The sequence below is a fragment of the Callorhinchus milii genome, unplaced genomic scaffold (genome assembly GCF_018977255.1).
Source record: "Callorhinchus milii isolate IMCB2004 unplaced genomic scaffold, IMCB_Cmil_1.0 Scaffold10, whole genome shotgun sequence".
Taxonomy (NCBI): Eukaryota; Metazoa; Chordata; class Chondrichthyes; order Chimaeriformes; family Callorhinchidae; genus Callorhinchus; species Callorhinchus milii.
In genome coordinates this window covers 7231080-7252150 of record NW_024704751.1, presented here as the reverse complement: position 1 = coordinate 7252150, position 21071 = coordinate 7231080, and the positions used below count along the sequence as shown (strand labels likewise).

General features: G+C 52.1%; 2 protein-coding genes across 2 annotated transcripts; one reads left to right on the top strand and one right to left on the bottom strand.

Moving 5' to 3' along the window:
* The first annotated feature begins 824 nt into the window (after window positions 1-824).
* On the top strand, window positions 825-4652 carry LOC103180626 (acrosin). The gene is made up of 5 exons (XM_007896581.2): window positions 825-1090; window positions 2008-2197; window positions 2740-2999; window positions 3390-3532; window positions 4171-4652. The coding sequence occupies exons 1-5, from the start codon at window positions 988-990 to the stop codon at window positions 4579-4581; spliced, it is 1107 nt and encodes a 368-aa protein (XP_007894772.1). The 5' UTR covers window positions 825-987; the 3' UTR covers window positions 4582-4652.
* A 2348-nt stretch (window positions 4653-7000) lies between these two features.
* On the bottom strand, window positions 7001-19476 carry asl (argininosuccinate lyase). Its single transcript, NM_001292413.1, is given in 18 exon segments — window positions 7001-7489; window positions 7828-7934; window positions 8613-8693; window positions 9106-9189; window positions 9291-9350; window positions 9843-9927; window positions 10528-10642; window positions 12189-12251; window positions 12612-12664; window positions 12856-12933; window positions 13074-13151; window positions 13567-13664; window positions 13807-13839; window positions 13842-13862; window positions 14844-14927; window positions 15170-15364; window positions 15887-15971; window positions 19455-19476. Coding segments are annotated over 17 exon segments (1398 nt in total). The 5' UTR covers window positions 15902-15971; window positions 19455-19476; the 3' UTR covers window positions 7001-7341.
* Window positions 19477-21071: the final 1595 nt, after the last annotated feature.

The window sequence follows — 21071 nt, the reverse complement described above, 5'->3', positions numbered from 1 at the left end:
TGTTGATTCCCTGTAGCTAATATAATTGTCTAATAGTATGATACATGTAAAGGATATTTAAAAACAATTACATTTTTATATTTGTGTATCATTTTAAAAAAATGTTATTTCTTTTAAATTCTTAAATCCTTCCACTCTCCCACTCTCTCTCTCTCTCTCTGTGAAATGCTCTGTCCCTCTCGCTGGCCTCTATCGCAACATTTGCTCACATTATTTAAACAAATCAAAAAAGTTTTTAAAAAATGTTCTTTAATAAATTAACAACAGCTTTACCGATTTTTTTTCCGAAACACAAACGAGTCCAAAGTGATACACATTAAACATGGTCGAATGTTTAAGAGGGAAATATTTTAAAACATATAAACGGGGCAAAACAAAACACACCCACACACAGGCTTTAGTTTATTTTCTCAATCAACTTCCTTAATTTTCAGGAAATAATAACATGCAGTTGTGCTGCAACTCAACACTACGATTATTATTCCCTTTAAGTGTGAAAAAATGCAGATTTGAGCCACATTACAATGTCGAATAAAGTGCTAAATGTTAAGAGTACAGTGTCAGTTTTATAAAGTGCAGCAAGAAATATATATATATATACACATATATATAAATTGTATATTTTCCCAAAACATCAGAACTTAGAACAGCGCCTAGAAATGAAAAACAATCTGGACAGAGTCGTGATTCCATCTGCAGACAGAGAGCTCAGATAATAAAACCACGAGTTAAAAGCAAAGCCAGGACTTATTTCTATGTGTCCCCCTGTCCCTCCCTCCCTCCCTCCCAGTCCTGGGTGAGGTGAGGTGAGGTTTCCTCGCTGCCTCCAGCCCTTAGAAAACAACCCACTTCACTCTCTTACAGGGACCATTTCTGCTCAGAGACATTATGAAGTGGATCCGCTGCGAATTTTCGTCATAATACGCCACTCGGTGACGTTCGCTAAAGGTTTCTTACGCTCAGCTGCTTTGGCCAAATGAAGTCTGGATGATGCACACAAACTCCCACCTGCATTTCAGCCATGTCCCTCTGTCCTGTGCTGTCCTGTGGTCGATTCTCCTGATTTTAGCGAATGGAGAAACGAATATACGTAAGTTTGCTCACCCCCCAGTACACCCACTTCTCTCTGCCGAGACAGTAATAAATACGAGAGTGCTTTCCACAAGTCAGGCTGCTGCTCTGTCACCTCTGGTGTGGTGTGGTGTTGAGCATTAATGAAAAGAGATTTATCTTGTGGCTTATTATTTATTATTATTATTATTATTGTCAAACACACACTTAGAGCTTATGTCCGACTGGAACTAAACTGCAAGACACTTTAGGGCAATGGGTGATGTGATGCTCTCTCTCTCACTCTCTCACTCAATGTGACTTTCAGGGTAAAAGCCAAAAGTATGTTGGAAAGACATAAAAACGTACATCTCTCTCTTAACCCCTCTCCTCCCTCTCTTGTCCCCCCCCTTCCCTATAATCTCTCTTTCACCTCTCTCTGACAATTATATTAATAATCCTGGCATTTGATATAGCGCCTTATCACGTCGTTGGGACGTCTCAAAGCGCTTCACAGAATATATTGTAAAGTGCGGTGACCGTATACTTTGCGGGCGAAACACGGCAGGCAATCGCGCACAGCGATGTCCCACAAACAGTCGTGGACTGAGTGAGCAAATTATTATTATTTTTTGTGAAGGGATTATTATCCCCGGAAAGCGATCCACCAATCGACTAACAACCGGGTTCCTGCGTACCGCTCGGTAAACAGAGGGTGCGCGGGGTGAGGAAACTTGCCCAAGGTTTCGCCCTGCCTTGCCAGGAATCGAACCCTGGGTCCTCTCACTTGCGAGGCGAGTGCTCTAACCACAATGCCTCAAGACTCCACAGGAGGGGGGTGAGTGAGGTCGGACAATATAGGATGGAATCCGGTGGGGCGGGGGGGGGGGGGGTGGGGGGGTAGAGAGAGAGAGAGAGCGCTTGACGGACAGACACTAAAGGCAAATTCTCTTCCAGAGTGCGGGACGAGCGCTGTGGTGGTTCGGGCCAGCTATTCGCGGATCGTGGGGGGCAAAGACGCCATCACGGGTGCCTGGCCCTGGCAGGTCAGTCTCCAGCTGGGGAGGAGCCATCAGCATGTGTGCGGAGCCTCGATCATCAGCGACTGGTGGCTGATCTCAGCCGCTCACTGCTTCGGCACCTACAAGTACGTGCGCGTACCAATATTTACATACTATATTAGCAACAACAACATTACATGTGTATCGCGCCTTTCACGTTGGGAGGACGTCCCAATGCGCTGGTCAATGAGGGCTTTTGCACCTGAGCTGCAGGTTGGGATTAGAGAGCAGTGGAGGGCAATGGAGGGTTAGATGACCAAAGGCGCAGTCGAAAAGGTGGGTCTTGAGTCAGGCCTTGAAGGAGTCGAGGGAGTGGGAGAGACTATTAACTAACGTTCCGCTCCAGTGACAACAGCTTGTCAGCGCCACGGGGCAATGTCTTGGAGCGCTTAACAGTGACGGAGCCTGACACCACTTTGGTGGTGGGGGGGAGTGCTGTAGGTGGGGTCAAAGAGGAAGTTCTTCAGGTGCAATGTGAAGACGGGTGATGAGGGGAACAAGGCAGTGAGGAAGGAAGAGTAAATAGGAAAATGCTGGGTTGTGTGCACTGCGCTGTGTGCATTGTCTGCCTTACTCCTAACCTACCACCACCCCCTCCCACCCACTCTCTCTCGCTCTGTTGAGGTAGAAGGAAGACGGCCTGGCGGGCATCTCTGGGGCTGCGAGACCAGTGGAAGCCAGACAGCTGGACAGTGGTGAGAGACATCGACGCCCTCATCATCCACGAGAACTACTCCAACATCAACAACGACGTAGCCTTGCTCCGCGTGGACAAGGCCATCGAGTTCGGGGAGAACATCCGGCCGGTGTGTTTACCCTCCCAGGGCGAGGCTGTGGAGAACACCTGGAAAGGCTGTCACGTCACCGGCTGGGGACGGATGGAGAAAGGTGGGCGTCCCCCACAACAACAACAACAATCTAAGTGGACGCTCCAATATCCCATCTACCTGTTCAGGTGGATGCGTCAGGTTCCCACGGCTCTATTCAGAAAGAGAAGGGAGTTTCTCTCTCTCTCTCGCTTGGTGTCCTGGCCAACGATCTTACTCCAAATAAAATGTTGGGTTTGTCTTACTCCATGGCTGTTTGTGGGACACTGCTGTACGCGACTGACTGCTGTGTTTCGCCCCTAAAAATATACGGTCACTACACTTTACAATGCATTCCCGTGAAACCCTTTTGAGATGTGATAAAGCGCTACATCAAATGCAAGGATTGTTAATATTATTATTAATAATTATTATTGTTTTAAAAACCCGATGTGCGTTTAACTCCCGATAGGAACCAGCGCCCATATCCTGCAGGAGGCGGCTGTTAACATCATTCCCACGGCGACATGCCAGCAGCCCGATTGGTACGGGAGGCTGGTCAACGAGAACATGGTGTGCGCTGGGTTTGCAGGAGGAGGGATCGATGCTTGTCAGGTAGGACTCTTGATTTAGCTAGAATTATTTTCATTTTCTTCTGGTGAGCGCGGTTAGAGTTCAAGCTCTGCTCACCCACCCACTTTAGGGCGAATTAAATCGAAATGAATTCGTTAAGAGAACGAGGCAACCTTAAGACACAACCTTCCCTCCCCACCCCATCAAACAAAAAAGCTCTCTTGGCCCCAAATTGTCAAAGAATGATTCATAGGAACAGGATTAGACTATTCCGTCCCTCGTAATGAGGTGGAAATTGTGCAATACCCATCTCAGCCATCAGAGGACCAAAGGCATAGCTCCTACCAGGAGCTCATCCTCCCACAATACATTATTATGGTGAGATTGGATTCATACAAGGCTCCTTGTAATACACAGGCAGGTTTCAACAGGAGACCTTTTTTGCCAGTCATGTAGCTCAAGGAGTCACTGAAAAGCACAGTCACCGCACTTGACCTCAGCCAAAAGCAATTGGCTGCCGCGTTTAGGCCACAAAATACACCGTCGATCAATCCACGTTACAATATATCCTTTGAAGAGCTTTGAGACGTCTCAACGACTTGAGAAGGTGCTGTATCAAATGCAAGGATTATTATTATTATTGTACTGACTGGGTGTCCTTTCTCTGCCCCACTCCCCAGGGTGATAGCGGGGGACCCCTGTCGTGCCGACACAAACACACGGAGCGCTTTTACCTGGTGGGGTTGGTGAGCTGGGGGCAGGGCTGTGCCGAGCGCTTCCGGCCCGGAGTGTACACTCGCACCAGCAACTACATCAACTGGATCAACAAGAAGACAAGTCGTTTCTCTGCTTCAGACCCGGAGCAAGAACCAGAGCGAGAGTCGGAGAGGGAACCGGAACACCCCCACGTCATGCACCAGGACACCAGCGGCGGCACCTGGGCCAACGCACACCAGACCAACAAAGCCTCCGCAACTGTCTACCCCCAGGGGACACCCACCGCCACCCAACCTTCGTCCACCCGCACTGCACAGCCCCCCACCCTCCTCACCGCCACCATCTTCGCCTCGCTTCTCCTCTGTCACCTCTAGGTGCTTTTAAGCTAAGAAAAGAAATGTTTATAAGAAATACCTCCTTTCCCTTCCACCCCCACCCTCACGCCCCCACCTCCCACACACCCCACACACAGGAAAAAGTTACGTAAAGTCCCATTAGTAAAAAAAAAAATTCTATTCGAAAAATAAACAGTGGAGTTTAATCTTTCCCGTTTCAGGCCTCAACTTTCACACTGTCGGTATTTTATTTTAAGGGTCGGGGTATTTACACTGCCCGGTTTTTAAAGAGTTTCCAAACCAGACTGAGATTTTCACACGTTCCACCTACACATGGAAATCCCAGCGATAGATTGCTGGAATGCAATGCGCTCCCTCTCTTTCTCTCTCACCCACCCTATAGGGGGATGTATCCTACTTAACTAATTCTGGAAAGTATTAGGCACAGGTTGGCAAGAGGCAAGGCTTGGGGGGGTGGGGGTGGGGGGAGGCAACCCCAGAGTGTGCGATGGAGCTGGGTTAATTGCTGGAGTCTAACCGGGTAAAACCTACACAGCTTGAGCATTGAGAGCGCTATCCCATGGCAAGCTGCTGGAGCAGATTGAGATTTTCTTCAAGACGAAGCAGTCACTTGATCGGGGTGACAGGCAGCAGCTGCTGGTGGGAGGGCGAGAGGAGGGGATCGCTATAAATTGCCTCGACTCACACCTGGAGCTCCATCACCGGCTTTGCTGTCTCCCCGGCCCGGAGCCCGAGACAGTCACCACGCTGAACAACAAAATTACGCCTTCGTATAGCGCCTTTCACGTCGGGAGGATGTCCCAAGGCGCTGGACAATCAGTGCAAACCGGGCTCCGACCGAGACTTATGAGCCCGACCGGCCACAGAACGTTGGATTAGTCAAGCCCACCCTCTGTGGAGGTCTCCAGTCCCCGGGTCCTGAGCCAGGCGGGTCCGCAGTATTCCAGGGCGCTGTTGAAGACAGCACAGCCCACCCAGTCTGGCTCATCGGCAGGACTTGAGAGGGCAGACCAGTCACTGGGGGCAGGGAACTCAGCTCATGTTAACACTGCAAGCCAAAGCCCTGAGGGGTAGGGTGGTCCTGGGAATCTTGCTAGACAGCTGGTGACACTCCCCGCACAACCCTTGAAGCTCCCAATGTTCAGCTATCGAGTTACCCGCAGATCACTGTGGTCGGGTGTCAGCCTGGCTCAGTTAGTAGCACTCGCATCTCTGGGCCAGAATGCTGGGTGAAAATTGGCTGTCACATTTGCCTACAAAAAACAGATGTTGGTGGGGGGTGGGGGAGAGAAAAGGCCAGACAGGTGTCTGACATCACTGCGCGTAAGTGTACCCAGACCGCACTGAGAATTCCATGCATCCCAGTTACCCACGGAGACTCCAGAGATAGACTGTCGGAACGGAGCAGAAAACACACACAGGAGAAAAGCAGGGGAATGGGATTAGAGAGCTCCACCGAGGATACATTGCGGGGCGGGGTGGGTGGGGGGCTGTGGAAAGAAGAGCAGGGGACTGAGATTACAGCAGAGAGCTCCAGCGTTGGGGGTGGGGGGCTGGAGGGGGAGCGAGCACCAGGACGGACATGAACACTGCTGACACGTGGCGTCCTTGTTGATGTAACACAGCTCTTGATAGGTTGTTCACACACAGACTCTGGCCGCTGTCATATCATTACAGGACCACCTCCCCCTCCCCGCCAGCCCCCCCCCCTCCCCCTCTGCCTCTCCAGCTTTCTCTGTGTTCACAGCACAAACCCAGGGCGCACGGTGTTGAGAACACAAAGGCTGACTTGCTCACGCGTGTGGGTTTTGTTGGCTCTGGGCAGTTTCTACTAGAACGATTGGCCTTTTGTGCTGCTGGTTTGCGCGTCCTGCCCAGGGGCGTTCTAGCACTTTAAACACAGGGACACGACTTGCCGAGCGCCAGGCAATACACACACACACACACACACGCAACAGAGCAGGGAGATCAGCGACACAGGGCAGCTCAGCTCACACTGACACACACCCACAAACACACCCTGTGTCCATCAGTCCAGGCTGATGCTTCAGCACAGTTCGGGGTGGGGGTGGGGGGAAGGGGGTGGTTGTCGGAGGTACCATCATTCAGATGAGATGTTAAACCCAGCTCCCCTTCTGTTCCGCCCCCACCAACAACAACAACAGCCTTATTACGCAGATACACACAGGCGCTCACACAACAACAACAAGATTCCATTTATAGAGCGCCTTTCACGTCAGGAGGACGTCCCGAGGTGCAGGACAGTCAGGGATTTGGACCCGAGCAGGAGGTTGCGTGGGTAAAGAATCAGTCGTTCACCGTGAGTTTACGAGCAGAGAGCAGGAATTTGTGAGAGAGAGAGAGAGAGAGAGCGCAAATGACACAGGCAACGACACGGTGTGGGGGGGTGGGGGAAAAAAACACAAGCTGCTTTTATGATGAAAATGGTCTGTATTCAAAGTCCCTGTAACCAGTCTCACACACAGGTCCTTAACCCTTCACATCAAGTCTGCAAAGCTGCAGAGAACGAGAGCTTTATTACATAATGCAACCTCCCCTGGGGGTGGTGGGGGGGGGCGCGGTGGTGGGGAAAGAGTCTCAGAAAAACAGCCCACCCATTCTCTCCCTCACTCCCCACTCCTCCCACCCACCCCCTCACTACCTCGCTGCCGCCCCAGCAGCTTCCAACAAAATACAGGGGCCAAACAGGAGCTGTATCCTCTCCCCATCACCCCCCCGCCTCGTCAGTCAGGGGTGACGGAGAGGTTGGGAAGTGGTTCAGACGCTCTGCCTCCTCTCCATCCACTCCCGGAGTTGCTGGACCTGGTGTAAGACGCTATCACAGGCCGTCCCCCCTGTGGCTTGGTACTGCTCCACGCTGTGCGTGTAATCCCACACCTGCGACACGTCGCTCTCAAACAGCGAACTGCGGAGAGAAACACACACACGTGCACACACACACACACGCGCACACACAATCTCCATCAAAATTTTAAAGAATAAATCAGTCACTTCAATCCACAGCTGTTTGTACGCAGTTGGCTGCCGCGTTTCGCCCACAAATGTACAGTCAATTCACTCTACAATATAACCCGTGAAGCCCTGGCTCTCACAGTCAGTGTTATCCTTCCCCCCCAGTCAGTCAGTTCCCCCCCCCCTCCCAGCCTGTCAATCACCCCCCCACCACCCCCATCAACCCTCCCCAGACACCCCTTCCCCCTCCCCGCCCTGTGTGAGATCCAAGACACAGCAGATTGTTCGTACCTCACAGTTTTGAGCTCCTCCAGTGACAGCTCATTGACAGCCACTCCCTTGGTTTCGGCCAAATGAACCACTCTCCCCGAGGCACTGTGAGCATCTCTGAACGGCATCTGCAGGGAGACACACACACAAACACACACACACACACACACACACACAGAGTGAGCCGTTAGGACCCCTCCCCTCGCTGGAGGGACAGGTAGTTTGCTAATATTCCTGCATCACACGGGAGGAGGGTGATGGGTGGGGGGAAGTGGATTGCAACCCTGAGGCTCAGTCTCTCCTCCGAGATTGTAGGTTGTGGGTCGGGCACATTAAGATCAAAGTCTAGGCTATGCTTCAGATCAGTGTTGGGGTGGGGTGGGGGGGTGGGGGGGAGTCGGAGGTGCTGTCCTTCAGTTGAGGCATTAAACGTCACTCCCCGCCCGTGCCCTATTCAGACAGACGGATGTTAAAGATCTCCTCGGCGCTACTTGAAAAGGGAAGGGAGTTTCTCCCCCGTGGTGTCCTGGCTGATAATGCCCCCCCCCACCCCACCCACCCCCAACACACACACACAAACAGATAAAACCACTCGTTCACTTCACGACCATTCGTGGAGACGTCGCTGCCCGCAAATCGGCCGCCACATTTGCTTCCAAAAACACACAGTCACTACAATTCACAGAAAGATCCTGCGAAGCACTTTGGGAGGTCGCGATGCGATGTACCAAATGCGAGGCTGGTGAAATAAGTGGTACTAACACACACACACACACACACAAGCTTTGTTGGGTAAAGACACTCACCTTCTTGCGGACTAGGTAGTAGGCGAGGTCGGTGGCCAGCATGTCCGGGCTCAGGGCCGCCCTCATGTTTGCTTCGTTGATCTGAAGGTAGAGAAGGAGGTTCGGTTTCGTTGGGTCACGGTTTTGCCCGGAGTCCTCTCCACCCATTTCATCCCATCCCACATCTCCAATCCTATCTCCACACCCCATCAACAACAACAACAGCAACGACAACAACAACTCGCACTTATATAGCGTCGTTCACGTTGGGCGGATGTCCCAAGGCGCTGGACAATGAGGGGTTTGTACCTGGGGTTGGGATCAGGAGGGGTTGAGGGCAGCGTGAGGCTAAGGGTAAGAGGGTGAACGAAGGTACGGTCGAAAAGGAGAGTCTCGAGACGGGCCTCGAAGGAGGCGAGGGTGGGGGCGAGGCGGAGGGGCTCCGGGATGGAGTTCCAGAGGGTGGGGGCAGAAAGGCTGAATGCCTGAACCATGCTCACAGCGCTGGGGTCACCTGTAGTGTGGAGATCACCCCAGTAGCCACTTGCAGTACTGCGGTCATCGTGTCAAAACTGTCGAACATGGCTTCCTTGTCTTCCTGCGCAGAAACAGAGAAAAAAACCACGGGACGTTCAGGGCGTTGGCTTCCTGGCCGGCACAACGAGGCAATTTGACCGAAAACTGGGAACCGCTCCTCACCTGCAGGTCCTTGTTGTAGGTGCTGGGCAAACCCTTCAGGTTCATCAGGAATCCCGAGCACTGAGGAGGAAAGAGGTCTTCATCAGAGGGTGGGTGGAGGGGAGGGGGGATAAAATGTAGAGATTCGCAGAGAGCGCATACAGGCCATCTGCCTTCGCCTCAACTAGTCTGTGCTGCTACTTACACTCTACAAGTCCTTCCGCCCCTCCTGATTCTACCCTCTCCCTTGCCTCGTCGCCCACTTCTCTCCTTGCAGCATCAATAAACAGCACCTTTCATGTACTGTCTCAAAACTCTTCACGGGATTTCTTACATACAAACCGAAGAATTTCCAGACGAAAGAAGACCAGGGTCCATCCAATTCGCCTTCCCCCATTGTGGCAATCACGTGCACATGTCACTTCCCAAACTACATCCCGTGATCTTATTCCCTAAAAGATCCAATTAGCTTCGTTTTCTCCGCAGCCGCGAAGTGAGCGACCGATTTGCCCGCGTGTGCGTGCATGTGTGTGCGTGTGTGTGTGTGTGTATGCGCGAGGCGCAGATTCTCACCCGGCCAAAAACACGGCCAGCTTTGCTGCGAATCAGTTCCAAACTGTCCGGATTCTTTTTCTGAGGCATCAGACTGCTTCCCGTGCTGAAAGATCATCAACAACAACAGCTTACATTTATTTACACAGCGACCTTCCTGTAGGATAACGGCTTGGAGCACTGCAGGGAGACGGGATCGGATGCTGGGGGGGGGGGGGGGGGGGCTGTGTGTGTGGGAGGGGGCGACACATTGCCCCAGAGACCAGAATTAAACGAGGCGTTCATTATAATAATTCTTGCATTTCATATAGCGACTTATCACGTCTTTGAGATGTCTCAAAGCGCTTCACAGGGTACATAATGAACTGACTGTAACTTGTGGGTGAAACGCGGCAGAATTGTGCACAGCAGTGTCCCACAAACAGCCATGGATTGAGAGACCAAACTATTATTATTATCTTTATTTGGGGAGGGAGGGATTATTGCCCACAGAGAGCAATCCGCCAACCGACTAACAGCCGAGTTCCTACTTACTGCTCGGTAAACAGAGGCATGTGGAATAAGGAAACTTGCCTAAGGTTTCGCTCCGCCTGGGAATCGAACCTCGGTCCTCTCGCTTGCAAGGCGAGCACACTAACCATTACGCAACAGGACTCCACTGAATGTTTGGGGAGGAAGAGGTATTGGGCTTTCCGCGTAGATTTACCTGTAGGCGTCGGACAGAATGACAAATCCAAACTCTTTGCTGCTGTAAATGATCAGGTCTTCAGCCACTTTGCTCAGGTGGGTGAGGCAGAGAGAGCACCAGAACAGGAACTCAGCTGTGATGGCGCAGAGATACACAGGTCAGCGCTGTAGCTGGACAGGAGTATTACACACAGGCGCTCACATGCGCACACACACACACAACCATTTACATTTTACAGCAAAGGCGCTATACATATACACACGCATACGCGATATGCACACACACACGCACACACTTCTTATCCAATAATCCTTGCATTTACATTTGATGGAGCTCCTTATCACGTCGTCGAGACATCTCAAAGCGCTTCACGGGCTATACTGTAAAGTGGAGTGTATTTTTGCGGGCGAAACGTGGCAGCCAGTTTGCGCACAGCAGTGTCCTGCAAACAGTCATGGGGTGAGCGACCGATTTTATCCGGGGGGATTGTTGGCCGGGACACCGGGAAAGAGAAACTCCCTTCCCTTTACGAATAGCGCCGTTGGGATCTCTAACGTCCGCCCGAACAAGCAGATGGCGAGCTCGGTTTAACTTCTCATTTAAAGGACGGCACCTCCGACAACGCAACACGCCCCCAGCACTGCACTGGACCATCGGCTTAGACTATGTGATTCCAAGTACCGGTGCGGGGGAGCGGGAGCGGGAGCGGGGGGGGCTTGAACCCACAACCTTCCGACTCAGAGGAGAGCGTGCTACCATTGCGCAAGGCTGACACTCACACGCAGGCAGACACGAATGATGCACGCAGACCAGACAAAACCTCCCCGTGTAGTTAATCCTCCCTTTGTTACTGAATGGCTGAAATCCCCAGTTAATCTCGGGCTCTCACCGGGCAATGTCTGCACTAAACGCTGCCTTTGTCCTCCCGATCCCTGCTATTACCCGCCCTCTCATATACAGATTTCAGCGGCAGGAGCGGAGTCTGTAAAAGTGTGTAAGAGACCATCTCCCTCCCCCCTCCCCGCTCATGGATCATTCTCTCCCCACCCCACACGGCCCTTATCTCTAGATTTGTAAATCAGTATCAGGAAAGCCACTGAAATCTCCTCCCCCGTTGCAAAAGTTTGGTTACCCGGTATGTTTTAAAATACATCTAAGTTACAAGGAAAGTCGTAGCGAGCTTAGAAACCGGACAAGTTTGAACAGTGACGTGCAATTTCACAGCACCGCTCAGGAACAGGGTGTGTACGAGTGTGTGAGGGTGTGTCGATTCATTACATAGACCATTATAGCACCAAAACAATCGTCCAACCAGTTTGTACTGGAGTTTATACACCACACTCACCTGTGCCCCTCCTAATCTTTCCTCCTCCCCCGGACCCTTTTATTCCATTTCTTCAAAAATAATAATAATAATAATAATAATAAATTGGTCACTTCAATCCACGACGGTTTGTGCGCAATTGGCTGCCGGGTTTCGCTCACAGAATATACAGTCAATTCACTTTACAGTATATTCTGTGAAGCGCTTTGAGACGTCTCGATGATGTGGTAAGGCTGTGTATCAAATGCAAGGATTATTATTACTATTATTCTCCCTCGTGGGTGCGGTTGCAAAGAGAAACTGGGAGGTTTTTAATATATTAAGCGGGTTTTTAAAGAGACGGAGAGGAACTCACCCACAAAGTCTCGATCGCTTGTTGCGTCCATACTGTTCAGACTGATAGAGGCGAACTGCAGCTCTGAAAGACAACACCTTTTACTTTCTTCTCCCTTTTTCCCTTTCTCTCGTGCCCCCTCTCGCTCTCTCATTTTCTCTTTGTTTCACTCTCTTTCTTTGTGTCTCCATCTCTCTCTCCCTCTCAAACTCCTGACTGAACTCAATCTCTTAGACGATGAGCCACAAAGATCACCCGAGAAGGCCCTAGTTTTGATCCGTTAATTAACCAGGTTTAATCATCCGACAACTCACCGAGGACAAATAAACACACGGTAACTACCCGGGGATAAATAACAAGTTATATATACTGTGTGTGCGTATATATATATATCTGTATATGTAGAATAAAAACCCGAACTCACTAATGTCACATTAAACGTACCTCGACACAGGAATTCTCTGTCGATCTTAAAGGGGTTCCCAGCAATGGCACCGCTGGAAATGAAAAGCATTGATTGTGAAATGAACAGATAGACTGGGAGGAGAGAGGGGTGGTGGGGGGGGGTCATAAACCATCACGATCGAGCCCCTGCCACAACGCTGAGCTTGGGGGAGAGTGGGTCGGTCGGGGGAATGGTGGGGGGGGGCGAGGTGAGGGCAGGAAACATTCGCTTGAGATACATCACCTCCCCAAGGGCAGCACATTGACCCGACTCTTGATTTCATCCAGTCTCTCGGCATCTCGGCGCAGAGCAACCGCGTGGCTGTAACACAGAACACACGCATGTGGCTGTGACGTAGAACACATGGGAGTGGGGGAGAAAATCCCTTCTCTTTTCGAGGAGGCTGTGTGATCTTTAACGTCCGCCTGTTAATAATCCAAGAGCAAACCGAAGATTATTACCTTAGGATCCAGTGACTCCATCGAATGGGCTGAGCTCTCTGCATGTGAGTGTATCCAGGGAACAGCACATCGATCTCCCTGCAGGACAGAGGGCACTGGGTCAGGCTGGGCACAAGCCAAGAGGCGAAAAGTCACCAGAGAACGTTTATAGCGCAAGGAGGTCGTTCGTGTCTGTGCTGGCGCTCGCTCCCCCACTGGAGCTCTCTACCCTTAACCCCATTCCCAGTTCTCTCCCCATTGTGTCTATGCCGATGCTCGATCTGCACCCCCTCCGCCCCCCCCACCCCCATCCCCACACACACACACACCCACACACACGCACACAGATACACATTCTCTTCTCTAATCCCAAGCCCCCCCCCTCCACCCCCAATACAATATCGGGGTTAGAATTAGGAGAGTAGGAAGAGGTCAGCGTCCCCTGATCTCGCTAACGCTGTGACCAAAGCCCCCACCTCCCCCAGCCCCCCCCCCAGTGTAGAACTGAACGCACGAGGCAGCTCTCTCCACCATGGTCCTGACCAGCTGCACCAGGTGGCCGGTCAGAGTGTCCACCCCACTCCGCAGCCAAATCCGCATGTCAGTCGCAACCTGGAAAAGGGAGAGAGTGAACCGACAAAAACTTGCACTTGTACGGCGCCCTTGACCTTCACCCTCCCGCTCAACCCCACCGCCACCCCCACCCACCCCACCCCGGCCGTCCATCCCCCGAACCACTCCGCTGTGGATTTACCTGATCGTTCCTGCTTCGTCCTGTGTGGAGTTTCCCCCCGCCTCCCCAATCAGCTCCTGAAACAGGGGGAAAAAAACACCTCAACACACACTCACTCCCTCATTCACTCACACTGAGCCTTTAAGGTAATGTTCCCCACCCTTCCTCCAGTGAGGAATTGCCACATGACTGTGCCTCAGGTCAGCGAGGGCAATGCCAGGCCTGGGTTTGGAGCTGACGCCGGCCACGGTGGTGATCACAAACAACACGGGTTATCAGCCGTCCCTGACATTTCAACTGTGTTTGCTCTGTTAGCCAACCTGCTGCGCACAGAGAGACAGAGACACCCAGAGACAGGCACACAGAGACACCCAGAGAGACAGGCACCCAGAGACACCCAGAGAGACAGGCACACAGAGACACCCAGAGAGACAGGCACCCAGAGAGACAGGCACCCAGAGAGACAGGCACCCAGAGACACCCAGAGAGACAGGCACCCAGAGAGACAGGCACCCAGAGAGACAGGCACCCAGAGACACCCAGAGAGACAGGCACACAGAGACACCCAGAGAGACAGGCACACAGAGAGACAGGCACACAGAGACACCCAGAGAGACAGGCACCCAGAGAGACAGGCACCCAGAGAAACCCAGAGAGACAGGCACACAGAGACACCCAGAGAGACAGGCACCCAGAGAGACAGGCACCCAGAGAAACCCAGAGAGACAGGCACACAGAGACACCCAGAGAGACAGGCACCCAGAAAGACAGGCACCCAGAGAGACAGGCACCCAGAGAGACAGGCACCCAGAGAGACAGGCATCCAGAGAGACAGGCACCCAGAGAGACAGGCACCCAGAGACACCCAGAGAAACAGAGACACAGAGAGACTGAGACAGACACAGGTAACCACCAAAGGCCACCCTCACTGCCCCAGCGATGCCTCTCCGTTAAACCTGCGGAAAGGATCCCGGAATGACAGGCGGGAGTTACTGGGGTCACACCCGCTCGCCCTTCCCTCACCAGCCCCGAACCGACCCAGCCATCGCCCGCGGTACCTTGAGTCGCCGCTCGTTGGCTGTGTGGATGTCCTCGTCACCGGCTTTGATCTGGAACGTTCCGCGGGCCCACTCCTCATAAATCTACCGGGTGGGAAGCAAATCAGATCAAAAGGACCGTCCGGCGGCGTCCACTCTGGAATGCCCGGAGCTCGACCGCGAATGCCTTCGCTCTGGGACGCAGCGAGCGAGCGAGCGAGAGAGAGAGAGAGAGCACGCTCCGGAAACCTGCGCGAACTTCCAAGCACGGGCCATGGAAACGGGCGGCGGGCCGCGCTCTGGCACATCCCGGCGCGCGCGGGTTACGCGCAAGACAAGCTCCTCACCTGGTCCAAACCTTTCAGAATCTGGACCATCTCGGGTGCGGTGACCAGCCCGGCCTTCTCCAGGGTCTTGACGTAGGCCTGGCTGCCCTGGATGTCGGCCGCCCACATGCGCTTGTCGTAGTCGATGGAGGCGTTAAACTTCTCCATGATCGGGTCGATGGCGCCCACGAAGCGACCGCCCCATAGCTTAGCGCCCTGAGGTGGGGTGAGGGTGGGGTGGGAGCGGGAGGGGTGGGGGGAGAGCAGAGTTCCGATTTCACCAACACTTCGTCTTACCCTCCTGGACTCCCCCCACCCTCCTCCACCCCATCGCAACCTCAACCCCCACCCCCGCCCCCCCATTCATAACCCAATACCCCACTCCCCCAATCTCGATCCAACCCACTACACCCATCCCCCCACCCCATCCCAGGCTTCACACTGTCACAAGATTCACTGTGAAGTGTAGTGACTGCAGCATTTGTCGGCGAACGCAGCCACCAATTTGCTCACGATGGAAGGGTGGGGGGAGGCGGTGGGGAGGGTGGGGGGCAGGAGAGGGATTTGTCTCTCTACCAACGGCCGAGAGGGGTTAAAGGGTAAACATGGAATGGTACCCCCGGTAATCACAGGCTGGGAGGGAGGAGGAATTTTTGGTGGAGGAAGTGAGTGGAGAAATAAAGAGAGAGGAAATAAACATTTAATCTCTCTGTGTACAGTATTTCTCGGATGTCTTACCTCAGAGTTTGCCATTATTGTCACTGGTGGTGTAAGGGGGGGTCTGAAGTGCAGAGGAGACTGACTGGTTGTGTGGAAACTGGGTCTGGGGGGGGGGGGGGAAGAGATAAACTGGTTAGTGTGAGACAGACACAGAGACAGACACACACTGAGAAAGAGAGACAAAGACAGACACACACACAGAGAAAGACAGACACACACAGAGAGACAGATACACACACAGACACACACACAGACAGACACACAAAGAGACAGACACACACACACAGACAGACACACAGAGACAGACAGACACACAGAGAGACACACACACACACAGACAGACACACACAGAGAGACAGACAGACACACAGAGAGACAGACACACACACAAACACACATACAGACACACACACACAGACAGATACACACATAGAAAGAGAGATAGACACATATACAGAAAAAAAGAGAGACAGACAGGGACAGGGACAGGGAGAGAGACAGAGACACAGAGAAGGATAAAGCAGACACACAGCCCAGGAATGTCCCTCAGGACATCAGTCAGTGATCAGCCAAAGTTTCACCACTTTGGGTAACAACACGATGTCAACTTAGATCACTCCCTCTCTGTGTCTCTGTCTCTTTTTCCACCGACTCCTCAGTGTGTGTTTCTGTGTCTGTCTGTGTGTCTCTCTCTCTCTGTCTGTCTCTGTCCTTCTGTCTGTGTCTCTCTGTCTGTCTGTGTGTCTCTCTCTCTCTGTCTGTCTCTGTCCTTCTGTCTGTGTGTCTCTGTCTGTCTGTGTGTCTCTCTCTCTGTTTGTCTCTGTCCTTCTGTCTGTGTGTCTCTGTCTGTCTGTCTGTGTGTCTGTCTGTCTGTCTGTGTGTCTCTCTCTGTCTGTGTCTCTCTCTCTGTGACTCTCTGTCTGTCTCTGTCCTTCTGTCTGTGTGTCTCTGTCTGTCTGTGTGTCTCTGTCTGTCCGTCTGTGTCTCTCTCTCCGTCTGTCTGTCTGTCTGTCTGTCCGTCTGTGTCTCTCTCTCTCTCCGTCTGTCTGTCTGTCTGTCTGTCTGTGTCTCTCTCTCTGTCTGTGTGTCTCTGTCTGTGTCTCTGTCTCTGTCTCTCTCTCTGTCTGTGTGTCTCTGTCCTTCTGTCTGTGTCTGTGCGTCTTTTCCTCTCACTGGTTCCGTCTCCTTTTCCTGGTCTGTCTCTCTTTCCTTCTTTCTCTCCGTCTGCCCAGTCCCCCCCCCTCTGCCCAGTCCCCCCCTCTCTGCCCAGTCCCCCCCTCTCTGCCCAGTCCCCCCCTCTCTGCCCAGTCCCCCCTCTCTGCCCAGTCCCCCCCCTCTGCCCAGTCCCCCCCTCTCTGCCCAGTCCCCCCCTCTCTGCCCAGTCCCCCCTCTCTGCCCAGTCCCCCCCTCTCTGCCCAGTCCCCCCTCTCTGCCAGTCCCCCCCTCTCTGCCCAGTCCCCCCTCTCTGCCCAGTCCCCCCCTCTCTGCCCAGTCCCCCCTCTCTGCCCAGTCCCCCCTCTCTGCCCAGTCCCCCCCTCTCTGCCAGTCCCCCCCTCTCTGCCCAGTCCCCCCCTCTCTGCCCAGTCCCCCCTCTCTGCCCAGTCCCCCCTCTCTGCCCAGTCCCCCCTCTCTGCCCAGTCCCCCCCTCTCTGCCCAGTCCCCCCTCTCTGCCCAGTCCCCCTCTCTGCCCAGTCCCCCCCTCTCTGCCCAGTCCCCCCTCCTGCCCAGTCCCCCCTCTCTGCCAGTCCCCCCTCTCTGCCCAGTCCCCCCCCCCTCTGCCCAGTCCCCCCCCCTCTGCCCAGTCCCCCCCTCTCTGCCCAGTCCCCCCCTCTCTGCCCAGTCCCCCCCTCTCTGCCCAGTCCCCCCCTCTCTGCCCAGTCCCCCCCTCTCTGCCCAGTCCCCCCCTCTCTGCCCCTGTATCTCTGTACCTGTGTGTGTGTGAGTACCTGTGGGTGTGTACCTGTGTGTGTGTCTGTACCTGTGTGTGTGTGTCTGTACCTGTGTGTGTGTGTACCTGTGTGTCTGTACCTGTGTGTGTCTGTACCTGTGTGTGTGTGTGTGTGTCTGTACCTGTGTGTGTGTGTACCTGTGTGTGTGTGTGTGTCTGTACCTGTGTGTGTCTGTACCTGTGTGTGTGTGTGTGTGTCTGTACCTGTGTGTGTGTCTGTACCCTGTGTGTGTGTGTGTCTGTACCCTGTGTGTGTGTGTGTGTGTCTGTACCCTGTGTGTGTGTCTGTACCTGATTCGCTTTCAGTCGCTCTGTGTAGAAACTCCCAGTGTTATAAAGCGGAAAACGCTAAACAGCGAACCAGAGATCACTGGGAACTGCAGTTCTGGTTATATTCTCCCAAACCCCTCCCAGACCTGTGTCTGTCTGTCTGTCTCTGTGTATAACTCTGTGTGTGTGTCTCTCTCTCTCTCTCTCTGTATAACTCTGTGTGTGTCTCTCTCTCTGTGTATAACTCTGTGTCTCTCTCTGTGTATAACTCTGTGTGTGTGTCTCGCTCTCTGTGTATAACTGTGTGTGTGTGTCTCTCTCTCTCTCTCTGTATAACTCTGTGTGTGTGTCTCTCTCTCTCTGTGTATAACTGTGTGTGTCTCTCTCTCTCTGTGTATAACTCTGTGTCTCTCTCTGTGTATAACTCTGTGTGTGTGTCTCTCTCTCTCTGTATAACTCTGTGTGTGTGTCTCTCTCTGTGTATAACTCTGTGTGTGTGTGTCTCTCTCTGTGTATAACTCTGTGTGTGTGTGTGTGTGTGTCTCTCTCTCTCACTATCTAAATATGTAGAGGAAGAAAACACTTTTGAATTCCGATTGTAATTAATTTATTCTCTAATCCCACCTGCCCGATTTTGAAAATAATTAGTGCGCAAATGCCCAACGTGAAATCATAAAAGCTTTAAAATACCCCAAGCCTGGATTTCTCTTATATCCTGCGTATGGTAATCGTGTTGTTGTTGTTGTATGATGATAATAATAATAATATTAATAATAGTAACAACATCGGTAGTAATAATAATGAAAACAGCAACACTAACGGTAGTAATAATAGCAACAATAATAAAAATAGTATTAATATTATTAATAATAATAATAATAGTAACCCAGTGGGGGGTAGGGACTCTTCTCACTCAGCTCCTGCTAACCCTGCAAGACAAATTCTTAACGGCTAGGGTGGTCCTAGCTGGACAAGCAGCGGGAAAGCGTGTCAGGCGGTAATATCAATGGCCAAGCCACGCAGCTTTAGCTGGTTAGTTGCTCCAGCAGTTACCCCCATCTCCAATCCGCACTCTCTGGGTGTTATTTCCCCCGCGTCACCCCCTGCTCCTCACCCCCCCACCCCCCCCCCACCCCAACCCACCACCGAGCCTCGGCAATCGCCTAATGCTCTCTGGTCAAGAGAGAGAGACTAAAAGAGTGCTCACTCCATTACCAAACTAGAGGAAAGCTCAGGGTAGTTTGGTTTGGAGATGGTTAAGGTTGGCACTGGGTGATCAAAGGGAACGCGAGCCCCGCTGAGTGTTACGGTTAGACCGACCGCTAGTTAATTTCCAAATCCTCAGGCTCCTGTCTGGCGCTTGCTTACCTAAAGTTGTCCGGTGTGTCAGTGATCTGCTCAGAGCTTTAGACCCCGTGCAATATCCCCCACCCTCCTCCCCGTCATCCCCAACCCCCACCCCAACACGTGACCTAAGTTGGTTCACAGTGTTTCCCAACATTGGGGGTCACTGCACCGTGATCTATGGCCCTGAGGTTACTTGCAAGAATGTGTTTGTGTCTCTCTGATAGGCAGCTCAGTGCTCTGATAGCGGGTAAGTTATGCTCTGTACGTCAAAGCAACACCCCCCCCCTCCAGCACCCTCACCCCCAGGCCAGGCCATGACTCCCCTAGAGAGAGAGAGAGAGAGAGAGAGACTATAGCCCATGAGTTGAGTTTGATTGTCGGCCAGGACATCGGGAGAGAGAAATTCCCTTCTATTTGCTAATAGCGCCGCGGGATCTTTAACGTTTTAACGTCCGCCTGAACAGGGCACAGACGGGGAGAGACTCGACAAAAACAAAGCATAATGTATAAAAATACACAGCCTCGCTCTGCCGGTCACACTCCAAGGCCCCAGACACACCCACCGGGTTGCGACAGAGGAAAACAAATTTGGTGTGAAATCTGCTGCATCTGGTAAAACACACCACATTCTGTGGGATACGATCAGATAACACAGGGCTGAGGCTGCAAAAGAGACCGAGCTTAACAAGTGCCTAGCGATTATGGTTAGAGTAGTGAAGGGTATTGTTTGTGGCACCCCATAGAGTAGTGGTTAGAGCGCTCGACTCGGAAGCGAGAGGACCTGCTTTTGATTAATGTTTCCATGTTTCCTTTCCCCACACGCCTCTGTTTACCAAGCAGTAAGCAGAACCCTGGTTCTGGTTGTTAATCGATTGGCTAAATAATGCCTCAAAAAAAAGAATTTGGTGACTCAGTCCACGACTGTTTGTGGGACGTCGCTGTGCGCAATCGGCTGCCGCGTTTCTCCCACAAAATCAACAGTTAATCCACTTTACAGCCTATTCTGTGAAGCGCTTGGAACAAGGCGATAAGGCGCTATCTCAAATGCAAGGATTATTATTATTATTATTGTTATCATCATCAAATTTTCACCCATCCAACCACTTGTGATAACACATCACCACCTCGTGGACATCAAAGGTAAATTCATTTCAAGTTCTCCTCTGTTTTCGAGGAGAAAGTGCAGGTTATTGATACCATCCAATAACACAACCAAAAGTCTTTCAGTTAGTTTTCCTGCCTCCTGCTCCATACTTCCTGATCCCCTTTCATTGGTTTCCAGTTAATTGGTCATTTCTCATTAAAGATTATCCAAACATCTTCCCCTTTTTTTATTTCCTTCTGGTTTTTCTTTCTCCCTGTCTCAGTCTTGTTCAATTACTTTTCGGATTCGTTTTCAATCCTTTTCCTGACCTGGCGGTTCTCAATGTTTCTGCCACCCCCGGATCTTCCTTCGGCTCTTCTTGGGTGTATTTCCCACGACGTTCTTCTGTATATTTTCCTTTTATCACTTTTAATCGTGGGTATTTAATCCTTCTTCCAAATTTCTCCTTTTGTCTAACCTGCTGCTTTCGGATGTTTCCTCCTGAACCAGATTCCTCTCTCTCCTCTTGTAAAAGTTTTCTCCTTTCTCTGGTT